Below are 19,023 nucleotides of genomic sequence, written 5' to 3' on the forward strand. Positions count from 1 at the left end.
TGTAGCACAATTCAGCTGGAGCATTCTGCGGCTGGATTGCCGCATCCTAAATCAGTAACAGCCCATTCCACGAGGAAAGTGGGCTCATCTTGGGCGGCTGCCCGAGGGGTCTCGGCTTTACAACTTTGCCGAGCTGCATCTTGGTCAGGGGCAAACACGTTTGCTAAATTCTACAAATTTGATACCCTGGCTGAGGAGGACCTTGAGTTCTCTCATTCGGTGCTGCAGAGTCATCCGCACTCTCCCGCCCGTTTGGGAGCTTTGGTATAATCCCCATGGTCCTTACGGAGTTCCCAGCATCCACTAGGACGTCAGAGAAAATAAGATTTTACTCACCGGTAAATCTATTTCTCGTAGTCCGTAGTGGATGCTGGGCGCCCATCCCAAGTGCGGATTGTCTGCAATACTTGTATATATTTATTGCCTAACTATAGGGTTATTGTTGAGCCATCTGTTGAGAGGCTCAGTTATATTTCATACTGTTAACTGGGTATATTATCACGAGTTATACGGTGTGATTGGTGTGGCTGGTATGAGTCTTACCCGGGATTCAAAATCCTTCCTTATTGTGTCAGCTCTTCCGGGCACAGTATCCTAACTGAGGTCTGGAGGAGGGGCATAGAGGGAGGAGCCAGTGCACACCAGATAGTACCTAATCTTTCTTTTAGAGTGCCCAGTCTCCTGCGGAGCCCGTCTATTCCCCATGGTCCTTACGGAGTTCCCAGCATCCACTACGGACTACGAGAAATAGATTTACCGGTGAGTAAAATCTTATTTTTTCTTTTTCTTTTAACATGCTAAATTGATATTAGGAGGTTTTGGGTGATTGATCATAAGTGACCCTAATGAAATCTAATCATCTGTAAATATCTGATATAACCGCTTTAGTGTTTATGTATTGTAAGACATAACCTGTCCATCGCAGATGAAATGATATATGTGGCTGCGATGTATTGCTGATTGGGTGCTGTCTGTGCTAGGTGCTACCTGTGTGATAACCAAGTTGACTATGAGTGCTCTAGTCGGCTCCGGCAATTGGTGGAATACGTAAAGAAGAAGTCGAAGTTGAACAGTAGGACGGCAAACACAGGTTTGTATATGTGAGTGGAAACCTAAAAAGCATCTGTACGCAGTGTATACGTTTAGGACCGAGAAGGAGGGTGTAAGGAGTTAGTTACATTTCATTATTTTAGGTATTTCTCAGTCAGCTACTAGGGGACACTGGAGCATACGGACACTGGGGTATAGACGGGTGGCTGAAAGGGCCAGAGCACCTTTTCTGTTCATCGCTTACAACTGGCTGCACACGGCATCATTAAAAGACTGAAAACTAGTACAGTAATTTGTATAAGTTACATGCTTGATGCTCCTATAGTTAAGTGGCATTTAAATGACACATTAAAAAAAAAGTTAATCACATGAAAGTTGAATTGAAACGTGATCAGTTGTCCAACTTCATCTAGACAAAACATGACTTCTGAATAAAACTAATTTCTGTTCTCTTTATTTTAATAATGATTAAAAAAACTTAGCTATTGGACGAGCCTTATCGTTTGACCCAACTGACGCACTGCTGGGTCTGTGTCGGTGCACATGGATGTAGACCTGTAGCACAATATAGAGCCAAGTGCCAGATACCTGGTTCTGATGAAGCCACATTAGTGTGGACAACGCTGACTCTCAATAACAATATGCGCTATATAGTATTGGCAGCACAGAATATATCAGCTCCGGCAACTACTACGTGCTCAGGTGTAGATATGTTTGTATTAAGAATGGCTAGGACTGCACGCAGCCTAAAACTAGAGTAATGATTTCTCCTTCTCCCACTAGGACAGGCCTGGCCAACCTGTGGCTCTAAAGCTGTTGTGAAACTACACATCCCAGCATGCTCTTCCACAGTTTTAGCATTTCCTAATAGCAAAAGTGTAGAAGGGCATGCTGGGACTTGTAGTTTCACAACAGCTTGAGAGCCACAGGTTGGCCAGGCCTGCACTAGGAGATACTGGGGTACTGATGGTGGCGTATGGAGCCTGGCACTTTAAATCTTGAATGGTGTGAACATGGCTCCTCCCTCTCTATACCCCACCTGATTTTAGTTTTAAGCTTGGGATGGCCATCGGTGTAGCCTCCATCGATGGTTGCCATCGATTTGAGAGAGAAAAACCCTTCCAAAACAGTAGGAGCCATTGATGGTTTTAACCACGGGAGGTTTGTGCATGTACAGGAGAGACTTTGCCCGCACTGATGATAGAGACTATTTCATTTGTGCTTGCGCAGCGGCTGGCAGTGCCACTTTTATTTGCTCTTAACAAGGTGGGCCATCCACCGTGGCACACTCGCTGCTATATGTGAGCTGGGGTCAGTGCTGGAATGCTGAATGACAGATGAGCTCTGTCTGCCAAGTCAGCGATGCAGGCCAACCATCCCGCCACACACATACTGAGTTGTAGGTGTAAGCCAGGGGTGTCGTAGTATTGCTGGCTGACAGCCTAGTAGCTCTGTGCAGCTGCAGAACTCTAGCTGAAAGCATGAAATAATAACCATTGGACTTATGGCTACCATCGATGGCTGGGCACAACCTGAATCTCCGCCATTGAAGGTAAAACCATCGACCTTTGAGACATCATCCTATGTGATAATTGTAATACAGAGATCTGAGTTACATACCTTTGGAAACATACTGTATGGTAAGCCACAGCAAGGCGTCTCTGCTCTGGTGGTAGCCCAAAGAAGTGTTCATGAAAATGCAGCCTGATAATTTGATAGCAACCAATGTATTTATTGGGGCTTTCTCTAACGTCCTAAGTGGATGCTGGGGACTCCGTCAGGACCATGGGGAATAGCGGCTCCGCAGGAGACAGGGCACAAAAATAAAGCTTTAGGATTAGGTGGTGTGTACTGGCTCCTCCCCCTATGACCCTCCTCCAAGCCTCAGTTAGGTTTTTGTGCCCGTCCGAGCAGGGTGCAATCTAGGTGGCTCTCCTAAAGAGCTGCTTAGAAAAAGTTTTTTAGGTTTTTTATTTTCAGTGAGTCCTGCTGGCAACAGGCTCACTGCATCGAGGGACTTAGGGGAGAGAATTTCAACTCACCTGCGTGCAGGATGGATTGGATTCTTAGGCTACTGGACACCATTAGCTCCAGAGGGAGTCGGAACACAGGTCTCACCCTGGGGTTCGTCCCGGAGCCGCGCCGCCGACCCCCTTACAGATGCTGAAGATTGAAGGTCCGGAAACAGGTGGCAGAAGGCTCTTCAGTCTTCATGAAGGTAGCGCACAGCACTGCAGCTGTGCGCCATTGTTGTCACACACTTCACACCAAGCGGTCACGGAGGGTGCAGGGCGCTGCTGGGGGCGCCCTGGGCAGCAATATTTTAATACCTTATGGCAAAAGAATACATCACATATAGCCATTGAGGCTATATGTATGTATTTAACCCATGCCAGTTATCTAAAACTACGGGAGGAAAGCCCGCCGAAATAGGGGGCGGGGCTTATTCTCCTCAGCACACAGCGCCATTTTCCTGCTCAGCTCCGCTGTGAGGAAGGCTCCCAGGACTCTCCCCTGCACTGCACTACAGAAACAGGGTAAAACAGAGAGGGGGGGCATTTTTTGGCGATATATTGGATATATTTAAGCTGCTATAAGGAACAACACTTATATAAGGTTGTTCCCATATATATTATAGCGCTTGGGTGTGTGCTGGCAAACTCTCCCTCTGTCTCCCCAAAGGGCTAGTGGGGTCCTGTCTTCGATAAGAGCATTCCCTGTGTGTCTGCTGTGTGTCGGTACGTGTGTGTCGACATGTATGAGGACGATGTTGGTGTGGAGGCAGAGCAATTGCCGATAATGGTGATGTCACCCCCCAGGGAGTCGACACCGGAATGGATGGCTTTGTTTATGGAATTACGTGATAATGTCAGCACATTACAAAAATCAGTTGACGACATGAGACGGCCGGCAAACCAGTTAGTACCTGCCCAGGCGTCTCAGACACCGTCAGGGGCTGTAAAGCGCCCTTTACCTCAGTCGGTCGACACAGACCCAGACACAGACACTGAATCGAGTGTCGACGGTGATGAAACAAACGTATTTTCAAGTAGGGCCACACGTTATATGATCACGGCAATGAAGGAGGCTTTGCATATCTCTGATACTGCAAGTACCACAAAAAGGGGTATTATGTGGGGGGTGAAAAAACTACCTGTAGTTTTTCCTGAATCAGAGGAATTAAATGATGTATGTGATGAAGCGTGGGTTAACCCAGATAGAAAAATGCTAATTTCAAAAAAGTTATTAGCATTATACCCTTTCCCGCCAGAGGTTAGGGCGCGCTGGGAAACACCCCCTAGGGTGGATAAGGCGCTCACACGCTTATCAAAACAAGTGGCGTTACCGTCTCCTGATACGGCCGCCCTCAGGGATCCAGCGGATAGGAGACTGGAAACTACCCTAAAAAGTATATACACACATACTGGTGTTATACTGCGACCAGCCATCGCCTCAGCCTGGATGTGCAGTGCTGGGGTCGTCTGGTTGGATTCCCTGACTGAAAATATTGATACCCTGGATAGGGACAGTATTTTATTGACTATAGAGCAATTAAAGGATGCTTTCCTTTATATGCGAGATGCGCAGAGAGATATTTGCACTCTGGCATCGAGAGTAAATGCGATGTCCATATCTGCCAGAAGGAGTTTATGGACGCGACAGTGGTCAGGTGATGCGGATTCCAAACGACATATGGAAGTATTGCCGTATAAAGGGGAGGAATTATTTGGCGTCTGTCTATCGGATCTGGTGGCCACGGCAACTGCCGGAAAATCCACCTTTTTACCTCAGACCCCCTCCCAACAGAAAAAGACACCGTCTTTTCAGCCGCAGTCCTTTCGGTCCTATAAGAACAAGCGGACAAAAGGACAGTCATATCTGCCTCGGGGCAGAGGAAGGGGTAAGAGAGGGCAGCAAGCAGCCCCTGCCCAGGAACAGAAGCCCTCCCAGGGTTCTGCAAAGCCCTCAGCATGACGCTGGGGCCTTACAAGCGGACTCAGGAGCGGTGGGGGGTCGACTCAAGAATTTCAGCGCACAGTGGGCTTGCTCACAGGTGGACCCCTGGATTCTGCAGGTAGTATCTCAGGGTTACAGGTTGGAATTCGAGAAGTCTCCCCCTCGCCGGTTCCTAAAGTCTGCTTTGCCAACGTCTCCCTCAGACAGGGCGACGGTATTGGAAGCCATTCACAAGCTGTTTTCTCAGCAGGTGATAGTCAAGGTACCCCTCCTACAACAGGGAAAGGGGTATTACTCCACGCTATTTGTGGTACCGAAGCCGGACGGCTCGGTAAGACCTATTCTAAATCTGAAATCTTTGAACCTGTACATACAAAAATTCAAGTTCAAGATGGAGTCACTCAGAGCAGTGATAGCGAATCTGGAAGAAGGGGACTTTATGGTGTCCCTGGACATAAAGGATGCTTACCTGCATGTCCCAATTTGCCCTTCACATCAAGGGTACCTCAGGTTCGTGGTGCAAAACTGTCATTATCAGTTTCAGACGCTGCCGTTTGGATTGTCCACGGCACCTCGGGTCTTTACCAAGGTAATGGCCGAAATGATGATTCTTCTGCGAAGAAGAGGCGTATTAATTATCCCTTACTTGGACGATCTCCTGATAAGGGCAAGGTCCAGAGAACAGCTGGAGGACGGAGTAGCACTAACCCAACTAGTGCTGCAACAACACGGGTGGATTCTGAATTTTCCAAAATCTCAGTTGACCCCGACGACACGTCTGCTGTTCCTGGGAATGATTCTGGACACGGTTCAGAAAAAGGTGTTTCTTCCGGAGGAGAAAGCCAGGGAGTTATCCGAACTTGTCAGGAACCTCCTAAAACCAGGGACAGTGTCTGTGCATCAATGCACAAGAGTCCTGGGAAAGATGGTGGCTTCTTACGAAGCGATTCCATTCGGCAGATTCCACGCACGAACTTTTCAGTGGGATCTGCTGGACAAATGGTCCGGATCGCATCTGCAGATGCATCAGCGGATAACCTTATCGCCACGGACAAGGGTGTCTCTTCTGTGGTGGTTGCAGAGTGCTCATCTGTTAGAGGGCCGCAGATTCGGCATACAGGACTGGGTCCTGGTGACCACGGATGCCAGTCTGAGAGGCTGGGGAGCGGTCACACAGGGAAGAAACTTCCAGGGAGTATGGTCAAGCCTGGAGATGTCTCTTCACATAAATATACTGGAGCTAAGAGCGATTTACAATGCTCTAAGTCTGGCAAAACCCCTGCTTCAGGGTCAGCCGGTGTTGATCCAGTCGGACAACATCACGGCAGTCGCCCACGTAAACAGACAGGGCGGCACAAGAAGCAGGACAGCAATGGCAGAAGCTGCAAGGATTCTTCGCTGGGCAGAAGATCATGTGATAGCACTGTCAGCAGTATTCATTCCGGGAGTGGACAACTGGGAAGCAGACTTCCTCAGCAGACACGATCTACACCCGGGAGAGTGGGGACTTCATCCAGAAGTCTTCCACATGATTGTGAACCGTTGGGAAAAACCAATGGTGGATATGATGGCGTCCCGCCTCAACAAAAAACTGGACAGGTATTGCGCCAGGTCAAGAGACCCTCAGGCAATAGCTGTGGACGCTCTGGTAACACCGTGGGTGTTCCAGTCAGTGTATGTGTTCCCTCCTCTGCCTCTCATACCAAAAGTACTGAGAATTATACGGCAAAAGGGAGTAAGAACGATACTAGTGGCTCCGGATTGGCCAAGAAGAACTTGGTACCCGGAACTTCAAGAGATGCTCACGGAGGATCCGTGGCCTCTACCTCTAAGACGGGACCTGCTTCAGCAGGGACCGTGTCTATTCCAAGACTTACCGCGGCTGCGTTTGACGGCATGGCGGTTGAACGCCGAATTCTAAGGGAAAAAGGCATTCCGGAAGAGGTCATTCCTACACTGGTAAAAGCCAGGAAGGAGGTGACTGCACAACATTATCACCGCATTTGGAGAAAATATGTTGCGTGGTGTGAGGCCAGGAAGGCCCCCACGGAGGAATTTCAACTGGGTCGATTCCTACATTTCCTGCAAACAGGATTGTCTATGGGCCTCAAATTGGGGTCCATTAAGGTTCAAATTTCGGCCCTGTCGATTTTCTTCCAGAAAGAATTGGCTTCAGTTCCTGAAGTCCAGACTTTTGTAAAAGGAGTACTACATATACAACCCCCGGTTGTGCCCCCAGTGGCACCGTGGGATCTTAATGTAGTCTTGGATTTTCTCAAATCCCATTGGTTTGAGCCGCTCAAATCGGTGGAGTTGAAGTATCTTACATGGAAAGTAACCATGCTACTGGCCCTGGCTTCAGCCAGGAGAGTATCAGAATTGGCGGCTTTATCATATAAGAGCCCATATCTGATTTTCCATACGGACAGGGCAGAACTGCGGACGCGTCCTCATTTTCTGCCTAAGGTGGTGTCAGCGTTTCACCTGAACCAGCCTATTGTGGTGCCTGCGGCTACTAACGATTTGGAGGATTCCAAGTTGTTGGACGTGGTCCGGGCATTGAAAATATATATTTCAAGAACGGCGGGAGTCAGAAAGTCTGACTCACTGTTTATATTGTATGCACCCAACAAGATGGGTGCTCCTGCTTCTAAGCAGACGATTGCTCGTTGGATTTGTAGCACAATTCAACTTGCACATTCTGTGGCAGGCTTGCCACAACCTAAATCTGTCAAGGCCCATTCCACAAGGAAAGTGGGCTCATCCTGGGCGGCTGCCCGGGGGGTCTCGGCATTACAACTCTGCCGAGCTGCTACTTGGTCAGGGGCAAACACGTTTGCAAAATTCTACAAATTTGATACCCTGGCTGAGGAGGACCTTGAGTTCTCTCATTCGGTGCTGCAGAGTCATCCGCACTCTCCCGCCCGTTTGGGAGCTTTGGTATAATCCCCATGGTCCTGACGGAGTCCCCAGCATCCACTTAGGACGTTAGAGAAAATAAGAATTTACTTACCGATAATTATATTTCTCGTAGTCCGTAGTGGATGCTGGGCGCCCATCCCAAGTGCGGATTGTCTGCAATACTTGTACATAGTTATTGTTACAAACAAATTCGGGTTGTTATTGTTGTGAGCCGTCTGTTCAGAGGCTCCTACGTTTGTCATACTGTTAACTGGGTTCAGATCACAAGTTATACGGTGTGATTGGTGTGGCTGGTATGAGTCTTACCCGGGATTCAATATCCTTCCTTATTGTGTACGCTCGTCCGGGCACAGTATCCTAACTGAGGCTTGGAGGAGGGTCATAGGGGGAGGAGCCAGTACACACCACCTAATCCTAAAGCTTTATTTTTGTGCCCTGTCTCCTGCGGAGCCGCTATTCCCCATGGTCCTGACGGAGTCCCCAGCATCCACTACGGACTACGAGAAATAGAATTATCGGTAAGTAAATTCTTATTTTTCTTGTGGTGTATTAAAAACGGCTACATAGTTTTCTGTGTTTAAGTTTATTTCCAGGGTACCGAGATGTGGGGAGTGGGCACGAATTGCTTTATCAGAGTGGGTGCCTGAGCCAGCTCTGGAGCGGGATCAATGTCCCCTTCACAGTGCACCTTATAGTATTTTTCATTGGGCGGCCTGACCATACTGTACCTCCCGAATTTGGCCAAGTCCCCTCAGTATCACGAAAGCATGCCATAAGGATAAACTGCCCTGTGTAATTCCCGTATTATTCTTTAGTGATGGTGCTGGTTCCTGCTCCGTTTGAAGTCTGCATTTTCTATATTTTTATTTGCAGGGCCAACGCAAGGTTTCTCAACACCCTAGGAAAAACTCCGGCCTGCTCCCGCCTCCCCTCCCCAAACCACAAACCAGTAGTCACTATTCAGCCCCTCAGGTGCAGGAGGTAGCATCTTAGAACTTCAACAGCCATCATCTACATTAAGTTTAACAAGGACGCATCTTTCACAGTTATCCTTCTTTTTGTGATAAGCAGACTCAGGGCTGACCCCCTCCCCCCCAGATCCTGGCGCCCTAGGCAGCTGCCTAATGGTGTAGCTGGCCCTGCTTATTTGTTCAAGCAATAAACGTCTGCCTTCAGTGTGTATAGGTGATGCTACTCTGTTAGTGGTGCATGAGCTCTCTAGTGGGGGGGGGGGGGGTGGTGTGTGTGTGTGCGCGCGTTGTCAATTTATCGTTTATCAATGTTCCTTTTTTATTGTAACACATAATATAAACATTGTGTAAGGTTAACAGTATATGGTATTGAAATCCTGCTTTCTGTTAAATGTGTAAAATGTGATGTCCTGCAAAAATGAATTAAAATTGACACTAATATACTTTGCCCAGTCCTTACCATTCATTTCATCGTCTGTAGTTTAGAGAGAAGGATATTCTATTAAAAAAAAAAAAAAAAATGTTTTAGGTTTTTATGTTTTTCTGCTGCCAGTTTCGCCTTTTGTTACTCAGAAGCAGGAGCGCTTATAACTACTGGTAAATGTGCTATAAAGCGCTTTATTAGGACAGATCTCCCAGCTAACAGCGGACGTCCTCCTTTTTGTTTTGTGTTAAAAGTTCAATCAGGCCAAGAAGTGTGCAGCTCTGAGAAAGCGCAGGAGAAGGAGGTGCAGCAAGCGGCTGAAGATTCCAATACAACCGCTATAAAGGAAGAACCGCCGAAAACGTTTAGTGAGAGTAAAGAAGGCGCTGTGAGAGGGCTCAGTAACCTGGGGAACACTTGCTTCTTCAATGCTGTGATGCAGGTAACAATATATCCATATGTCACACCGATAGACGTTGGTGTAACTCTAGTACTGACAATAATGATGTTCCTGTGTTTTCTCTTCTATAAGAATTTGTCGCAGACGCCTACACTGCGAGAACTTCTAAATGATGTGAAGCATCCAGGAAAAACTGTGACTGTTAAAGAGCCCAATTCTTCCGAACCAGTAAGTTCTTGTAGGGATTGTGGGGCTCAGTCCACTGTTCTTCCTGGCTTCAGTCAGTCTGGGCTGGGAGATTTAACTTTGAAGTCTTCCGAAGTAACTTCAAAGACTTTTGTTAAGGTCTCCATTTATGACAAATGTGGGCAGCTCTCCAGCTGCCGGAGCTGTTTTAGCTGTGCTGTGCTCGTGGGACACAGATGGGGCATTGTGATAACTGCAGTCCATATGAATAGCTCTGATGCAACAGTAAGTGGATTTGGTCCAGCTGCTGTCCAAAGGAAACCAGGTTGCAGCAGATAGAACCCTGTCAAGAGTTTCTAGAAAGACATTTTGTATTGCGAGTATTGCACCAGTAGGGTAAGCTAAACTTGTAGTGGAGGAGTCTTGGTAATCCTGTCCATTTTTGAGGCATAACTGCAAAAGAGCTATGGTACTCAGATCCACACTCAACGCTTCATGTGGTTATATATTATAGTGAATGTGTATCTGTGTTCCTGCCTCACCTTGCACTACATACAGTATACTTCTTTTACAGTCACAGCGGGAAGTGACGTTGGAGCAGCAGGCGGGTCCCCTGACGTTGGCCATGTGGCAGTTTGTGACTGAGATGCAGGAGACCAAGAAAGGGGTTGTAACCCCCAAAGAGCTTTTCTCTCAGGTCTGTAAAAAGTGAGTATGTACCATAAGTGTGACAAAATATTACATTCAAAAGCTGCATGTCTACTACATGTCCAATATTTACCTACTGTATGTATGTCCCTTCTGAATTTATCTACTGGTATACTAGGATGTTAATGATAAACCATTGGGATTAATCGCCACGTAATTACCTGCACTCGCCACCAGAGGCACTGTTAGTCTTATTCAGAGAACTGAAAGCAGGGCAGATGGGCGTCTGTTTAGTTTCCTTTACTAAAGTCTTTTCCATGTTGCATTGTTTATCTTGTACTATCACAAGTGATCGTGCTTAAGTGCATTTTATTTGAACTTGTAGTTGTTGTTGTTGTTGTTGTTGTGTTTTTTTTTTTTTTTATCCTTATTTGAGTGGTTTGTGTGCATTGTGTTTCCTTCCAGATCTGCACAGTTCAGGGGATACCAACAACAAGACAGCCAGGAACTTCTCCGCTACCTGCTTGATGGCATGAGAGGAGAGGAGATCCAGGTATCACTGAGTGTCCATCGGGGGTTGTGTTCTCCAACTTGTATCTAGACTGACTACGGAGCATTTTGTACCAGCCTCCTAAGTCCTCTCTGGCCATTCCTAGTGATTGCTGAGGACTGGCATAACACAAGGCTGCTAGTAGGATCAGAGTCGCCAGTGGCGACAGCTGGAGGCGATTCTGTCTCCTCCGAGTATGATTCATCCTCCCTTATTTATCTCTTACTTCTAGAGAGTAAGTTCCGCAATTTCCAAGACTTTACAGGATGCTGCAGAGACGATAGATGAGAGTGAAATGAAAAAGCTTATTAAAGGTATACCATGTATTTATGATATATATATGTATTGTACAGTATGTATTGTATTTTACTCCTGGCTTATTACCCTGCATCATGCAGGGTACTAAGCTATAGAAAGCCTTACTACTTTGTCATCTCGCTGTTTAGATTATGAAAAAAGAAGAGCTATCCCGAACTTTGTGGATCGCTTGTTTGGAGGCGAGTTAACAAGTACGATAATGTGCGAGACTTGTCACACGGTACGTTCAGTCTCCTGGTTGCTCTAAATGCTTTATTAATGGAAAATTCCATTGAAATAACCTTATTTATTTGTATGGTTATTTGTTGATGGTGTACACGCCCACACAACACTGGCCACACCCACACAACACTGGCCACACCCACACGTCACTGGTCACACCCACAAAGCACTGGCCACACCTCCTTCTCACATTTGGTCATTTGTAGCCCCAGGCCATTCTGGCCCTGCTTCGGGCCACAGAAGGCCTTTGCTGTGTTGAAGTGACATACCCTTTGTAGTTTCTACACCAAAACACAATACTTAAATAGTCAAAATGCAAACAGTGCATTAAACCATCCATTAAAAAAGTTACACTTTAAAAAAATAATAATAATAATTTGATTTTCTTTCCTAAAGGTATCATTAGTCCGTGAGCCTTTTCTTGATCTTTCCCTTCCTGTCCTGGATGATTCGGTAAGAACGCTGATGAGAAAACTTTGCAAGCTGTTTTTAAAAGCAGGAATACAAAGAACATAGACCAGATTAAATCAGTGCTTTAAAATATTACTGCCTGAGCCAGGAGGCGGGGATATAGGGGGCTAGCCCAGTGCATCCTGGGAATCTGAGCAGCTTAACTGTTTGGTGCCCAATCCGCTGTCGCTTCATCATATCCCAAGGTAGATCCTGTGGATCACTGTGGACCCTGATAGAGAAAATAAGAATTTACTTACCGATAATTCTATTTCTCATAGTCCGTAGTGGATGCTGGGAACTCCGAAAGGACCATGGGGAATAGCGGCTCCGCAGGAGACTGGGCACAAAAGTAAAAGCTTTAGGACTAGCTGGTGTGCACTGGCTCCTCCCCCTATGACCCTCCTCCAAGCCTCAGTTAGGATACTGTGCCCGGACGAGCGTACACAATAAGGAAGGATTTTGAATCCCGGGTAAGACTCATACCAGCCACACCAATCACACCGTACAACCTGTGATCTGAACCCAGTTAACAGCATGATAACAGAGGAGCCTCTGAAAAGATGGCTCACAACAATAATAACCCGATTTTTGTAACTATGTACAAGTATTGCAGACAATCCGCACTTGGGATGGGCGCCCAGCATCCACTACGGACTATGAGAAATAGAATTATCGGTAAGTAAATTCTTATTTTCTCTGACGTCCTAGTGGATGCTGGGAACTCCGAAAGGACCATGGGGATTATACCAAAGCTCCCAAACGGGCGGGAGAGTGCGGATGACTCTGCAGCACCAATTGAGAGAACTCCAGGTCCTCCTCAGCCAGGGTATCAATTTTGTAGAATTTTACAAACGTATTTGCTCCTGACCAAGTAGCTGCTCGGCAAAGTTGTAAAGCCGAGACCCCTCGGGCAGCCGCCCAAGATGAGCCCATCTTCCTTGTGGAGTGGGCATTTACAGATTTTTGGCTGTGGCAGGCCTGCCACAGAATGTGCAAGCTGAATTGTACTACAAATCCAACGAGCAATAGTCTGCTTAGAAGCAGGAGCACCCAGCTTGTTGGGTGCATACAGGATAAACAGCGAGTCAGATTTTCTGACTCCAGCCGTCCTGGAAACATATATTTTCAGGGCCCTGACAACGTCTAGCAACTTGGAGTCCTCCAAGTCCCTAGTAGCCGCAGGCACCACAATAGGTTGGTTCAGGTGAAACGCTGAAACCACCTTAGGGAGAAACTGAGGACGAGTCCTCAATTCCGCCCTGTCCGAATGGAAAATCAGATAAGGGCTTTTACAGGATAAAGCCGCCAATTCTGACACGCGCCTGGCCCAGGCCAGGGCCAACAGCATGACCACTTTCCATGTGAGATATTTTAACTCCACAGATTTAAGTGGTTCAAACCAATGTGACTTTTTGGAACCCAAAAACTACATTGAGATCCCAAGGTGCCACTGGAGGCACAAAAGGAGGCTGTATATGCAGTACCCCTTTTACAACGTCTGAACTTCAGGGACTGAAGCTAGTTCTTTTTGGAAGAAAATTGACAGGGCCGAAATTTGAACCTTAATGGACCCCAATTTCAGGCCCATAGACACTCCTGTTTGCAGGAAATGTAGGAATCGACCCAGTTGAATTTCCTCCGTCGGGCCTTACTGGCCTCGCACCACGCAACATATTTTCGCCAAATGCGGTGATAATGTTTTGCGGTTACATCCTTCCTGGCTTTGATCAGGATAGGGATGACCTCATCCGGAATGCCTTTTTTCCTTCAGGATCCGGCGTTCAACCGCCATGCCGTCAAACGCAGTCGCGGTAAGTCTTGGAACAGACAGGGTCCTTGCTGAAGCAGGTCCCTTCTTAGAGGTAGAGGCCACGGATCCTTCGTGAGCATCTTTTGAAGTTCCGGTTACCAAGTCCTTCTTGGCCAATCCGGAGCCACGAATATAGTGCTTACTCCTCTCCATCTTATCAATCTCAGTACCTTGGGTATGAGAGGCAGATGAGGGAACACATACACTGACTGGTACACCCACGGTGTTACCAGAGCGTCTACAGCTATTGCCTGAGGGTCCCTTGACCTGGCGCAATACCTGTCGAGTTTTTCCCAACGGTTTATAATCATGTGGAAGACTTCTGGGTGAAGTCCCCACTCTCCCGGGTGGAGGTCGTGTCTGCTGAGGAAGTCTGCTTCCCAGTTGTCCACTCTCGGAATTGCTGACAGTGCTATCACATGATTTTCCGCCCAGCGAAGAATCCTTGCAGCTTCTGCCATTGCCCTCCTGCTTCTTGTGCCACCCTGTCTGTTTACGTGGGTGACTGCTGTGATGTTGTCCGACTGGATCAACACCGGCTGACCTTGAAGCAGAGGTCTTGCTAAGCTTAGAGCATTGTAAATGGCCCTTAGCTTCAGGATATTTATGTGAAGTGATGTCTCCAGGCTTGACCATAAGCCCTGGAAATTCCTTCCCTGTGTGACTGCTCCCCAGCCTCGCAGGCTGGCATCCGTGGTCACCAGGACCCAGTCCTGAATGCCGAATCTGCGGCCCTCTAGAAGATGAGCACTCTGCAACCACCACAGGAGGGACACCCTTGTTCTTGGTGACAGGGTTATCCGCTGATGCATCTGAAGATGCGACCCGGACCATTTGTCCAGCAGGTTCCACTGGAAAGTTCTTGCGTGGAATCTGCCGAATGGGATTGCTTCGTAGGAAGCCACCATTTTACCCAGAACCCTTGTGCATTGATGCACTGAGACTTGGCTCGGTTTTAGGAGGTTCCTGACTAGCTCGGATAACTCCCTGGCTTTCTCCTCCGGGAGAAACACCTTTTTCTGGACTGTGTCCAGGATCATCCCTAGGAACAGAAGACGAGTCGTCGGAACCAGCTGCGATTTTGGAATATTGAGAATCCAATCGTGCTGCCGCAACACTACCTGAGATAGTGCTACACCGACCTCCAACTGTTCCCTGGATCTTACCCTTATCAGGGAATCGTCCAAGTAAGGGATAACTAAAATTCCCTTCCTTCGAAGGAATATCATCATTTCGGCCATTACCTTGGTAAAGACCCGGGGTGCCGTGGACCATCCATACGGCAGCGTCTGAACTGATAGTGACAGTTCTGTACCATAAACCTGAGGTACCCTTGGTGAGAAGGGTAAATTTGGACATGAAGGTAAGCATCCTTGATGTCCCGAGACATCATGTAGTCCCCTTCTTCCAGGTTCGCAATCACTGCTCTGAGTGACTCAATCTTGAATTTGAACCTCTGTATGTAAGTGTTCAAAGATTTTAGATTTAGAATCGGTCTCACCGAGCCGTCCGGCTTCGGTACCACAAAAGTGTGGAATAATACCCCGTTCCCTGTTGTAGGAGGGGTACCTTGATTATCACCTGCTGGGAATACAGCTTGTGAATGGCTTCCAAAACTGTCTCCCTGTCAGAAGGAGACATCGGTAAAGCCGACTTTAGGAAACGGCGAGGGGGAGACGTCTCGAATTCCAATTTGTACCCCTGAGATATCACCTGAAGGATCCAGGGGTCTACATGCGAGTGAGCCCACTGCGCGCTGAAATTCATTGAGACGGGCCCCCCACCGTGCGTCATACTGAGGGCTTGGCAGAGGCGGGAGAGGGTTTCTGTTCCTGGGAACTGGCTGATTTCTGCAGCCTTTTTCCTCTCCCTCTGTCACGGGGCAGAAATGAGGAACCTTTTGCCCGCTTGTCCACGAAAAGACTGCGCCTGATAATACGGCGTCTTCTCATGTTGAGAGGCGACCTGGGGTACAAACGTGGATTTCCCAGCTGGTGCCGTGGCCACCAGGTCTGAAAGACCGACCCCAAATAACTCCTCCCCTTAATAAGGCAATACTTCCAAATGCCGTTTGAAATCCGCATCACCTGACCACTGTCGTGTCCATAACCCTCTACTGGTAGAAATGGACAACGCACTTAGACTTGATGCCAGTCGGCAAATATTCCGCTGTGCATCACGCATATATAGAAATGCATCTTTTAAATGCTCTATAATCAAAAATATACTGTCCCTATCTAGGGTATCAATATTTTCAGTCAGGGAATCCGACCACGCCAACCCAGCACTGCACATCCAGGCTGAGGCGATTGCTGGTCGCAGTATAACACCAGTATGTGTGTAAATACATTTTAGGATACCCTCCTGCTTTCTATCAGCAGGATCCTTAAGGGCGGCCATCTCAGGAGAGGGTAGAGCCCTTACAAGCGTGTGAGCGCTTTATCCACCCTAGGGGGTGTTTCCCAACGCACCCTAACCTCTGGCGGGAAAGGATATAATGCCAATAACATTTTAGAAATTATCAGTTGTTATCGGGGGAAACCCATGCATCATCACACACCTCATTTAATTTCTCAGATTCAGGAAAACTACAGGTAGTTTTTCCTCACCGAACATAATACCCCTTTTTGGTGGTACTCGTATTATCAGAAATGTGTAAAACATTTTTCATTGCCTCAATCATGTAACGTGTGGCCCTACTGGAAGTCACATTTGTCTCTTCACCGTCGACAATGGAGTCAGTATCCGTGTCGGCGTCTATATCTGCCATCTGAGGTAACGGGCGCTTTAGAGCCCCTGACGGCCTATGAGACGTCTGGACAGGCACAAGCTGAGTAGCCGGCTGTCTCATGTCAACCACTGTCTTTTATACAGAGCTGACACTGTCACGTAATTCCTTCCAACAGTTCATCCACTCAGGTGTCGACCCCCTAGGGGGTGACATCACTATTACAGGCAATCTGCTCCGTCTCCACATCATTTTTCTCCTCATACATGTCGACACAAATGTACCGACATACAGCACACACACAGGGAATGCTCTGATAGAGGACAGGACCCCACTAGCCCTTTGGGGAGACAGAGGGAGAGTTTGCCAGCACACACCAGAGCGCTATATATATACAGGGATAACCTTATATAAGTGTTTTTCCCCTTATAGCTGCTGTATCTTTAATACTGCGCGTAATTAGTGCCCCCCCCCTCTCTTTTTTAACCCTTTCTGTAGTGTAGTGACTGCAGGGGAGAGCCAGGGAGCTTCCCTCCAACGGAGCTGTGAGGGAAAATGGCGCCAGTGTGCTGAGGAGATAGGCTCCGCCCCCTTATCGGCGGCCTTATCTCCCGTTTTTCTATGTATTCTGGCAGGGGTTAAATGCATCCATGTAGCCCAGGAGCTATATGTGATGTATTTTTTGCCATCTAAGGTATTTTTATTGCGTCTCAGGGCGCCCCCCATTGCCCTGCACCGTCAGTGACCGGAGTGTGAAGTGTGCTGAGAGCAATGGCGCACAGCTGCGGTGCTGTGCGCTACCTTATTGAAGACAGGACGTCTTCTGCCGCCGATTTTCCGGACCTCTTCTGCTCTTCTGGCTCTGTAAGGGGGACGGCGGCGCGGCTCTGGGACCCATCCATGGCTGGGCCTGTGATCGTCCCTCTGGAGCTAATGTCCAGTAGCCTAAGAAGCCCAATCCACTCTGCACGCAGGTGAGTTCGCTTCTTCTCCCCTTAGTCCCTCGATGCAGTGAGCCTGTTGCCAGCAGGACTCACTGAAAATAAAAAACCTAATTTAAACTTTTACTCTAAGCAGCTCAGGAGAGCCACCTAGATTGCACCCTTCTCGTTCGGGCACAAAAATCTAACTGAGGCTTGGAGGAGGGTCATAGGGGGAGGAGCCAGTGCACACCAGCTAGTCCTAAAGCTTTTACTTTTGTGCCCAGTCTCCTGCGGAGCCGCTATTCCCCATGGTCCTTTCGGAGTTCCCAGCATCCACTAGGACGTCAGAGAAATTGTGTTTTCTTTTAACGTTGGTAACCTGCTATTATTGACCACTCGACGACTAGAGTTAGCAACTGTGCAACAGCTGTCGGAGAGCAGTTGCTGCCGCTAACAGGCTCTAGCACCTGCAACCAGTTACTACTGAGTGTTGCATGTAGCTGCTGCAGCATCACTTTGCGGGTTACTCTGGCTGGTTCCTCCTGGCTGCTTACTTAGTATTAGTACTGCAGGATAACAGGCAGAGCAATCTGCCCAAGGACAGATTAGAGGGTTAGCTCACAGGACTTCATCCGATATAGACATATTGCAGGAGTAGACCAAGGTCCTCAGGTAGAGTAGTCTTTGTTGCTCACTTATATCTGTTTAAAAGAAGTAGCTATGATATAAACAGACCCAGATTGCATGGAGCTTGGCTTCCTCTCTCCACACTGGTGCCTCCATCCTAGGGCTGGGAGATGTATGTTAAAATATCCTGCCCAAAGTACTTGTAGAACGTTTGCCCTGATTCCCACAGATGTAAGATGTCTAGAGCTGAAGCTGTGGAGGATTGTGTAACTCACGTTATGCAGTGCTTTGTGAGTTTAGGATTGTATCTAGTGTCCATACAGCAGACTGGAAGGAGCATCCCAGTAATGGGGCTGGTAAGAAAAAGGGGGAACTGTTATTTTTAAAGTGTTGCTAATAGTGCAGTTGGATATAACTAAAGGTTCCGTTGGAAAACCCATGAAGCATTTATCACAAATGAACATAACATAGCCCGTGTCTCTAGTGAGGGTGAGAGTGTGTTTTTTTGTTCAGACGTAGAAGTTGGTCTCCTGATATTTGTAATCTATATTTCAGCCTGCAAAGAAAAACAGCACAAAAGCATCAAAACCAGTCTATGTAAAGGCTGCAGATGACGACGATGATAGTTACGTAAAGGAGAGGAGTGACGTCCCTCCCGGAGGAAGTAAACACCTTCAGAAGAAGGCAAAAAAGCAAGCAAAGAAACAAGCCAAGGTTCGTAATTAAAGCCAAGGATTAAACTGGTTTCATCATATGTTTTGCCCAGGTGTGGATCATTGGGTCGACAGTCATTAGGTTGACCACTGTTGGTCGACAGTGATTAAGTCGACACCT

At 47.6% G+C, this 19,023-nt stretch overlaps 1 protein-coding gene across 4 annotated transcripts in view; it reads left to right on the plus strand.

The window, feature by feature from the left end:
- USP16 (ubiquitin specific peptidase 16) overlaps nt 1–19,023 on the plus strand; it is a 67,190-nt gene that overhangs the window by 22,958 nt on the left and 25,209 nt on the right. For all 4 annotated transcript variants that reach the window (XM_063956394.1, XM_063956393.1, XM_063956392.1 and 1 more), the window contains exons 5-13: nt 981–1,090; nt 9,579–9,766; nt 9,857–9,952; nt 10,485–10,618; nt 11,024–11,111; nt 11,341–11,422; nt 11,555–11,646; nt 12,045–12,101; nt 18,745–18,903. In XM_063956394.1, the coding sequence (XP_063812464.1) occupies nt 981–1,090; nt 9,579–9,766; nt 9,857–9,952; nt 10,485–10,618; nt 11,024–11,111; nt 11,341–11,422; nt 11,555–11,646; nt 12,045–12,101; nt 18,745–18,903 (1,006 nt within the window). The remainder of the gene's footprint in view (nt 1–980; nt 1,091–9,578; nt 9,767–9,856; nt 9,953–10,484; nt 10,619–11,023; nt 11,112–11,340; nt 11,423–11,554; nt 11,647–12,044; nt 12,102–18,744; nt 18,904–19,023) is intronic.

This window comes from Pseudophryne corroboree, chromosome 2, assembly GCF_028390025.1.
Source record: "Pseudophryne corroboree isolate aPseCor3 chromosome 2, aPseCor3.hap2, whole genome shotgun sequence".
NCBI classification, from domain to species: domain Eukaryota; kingdom Metazoa; phylum Chordata; class Amphibia; order Anura; family Myobatrachidae; genus Pseudophryne; species Pseudophryne corroboree.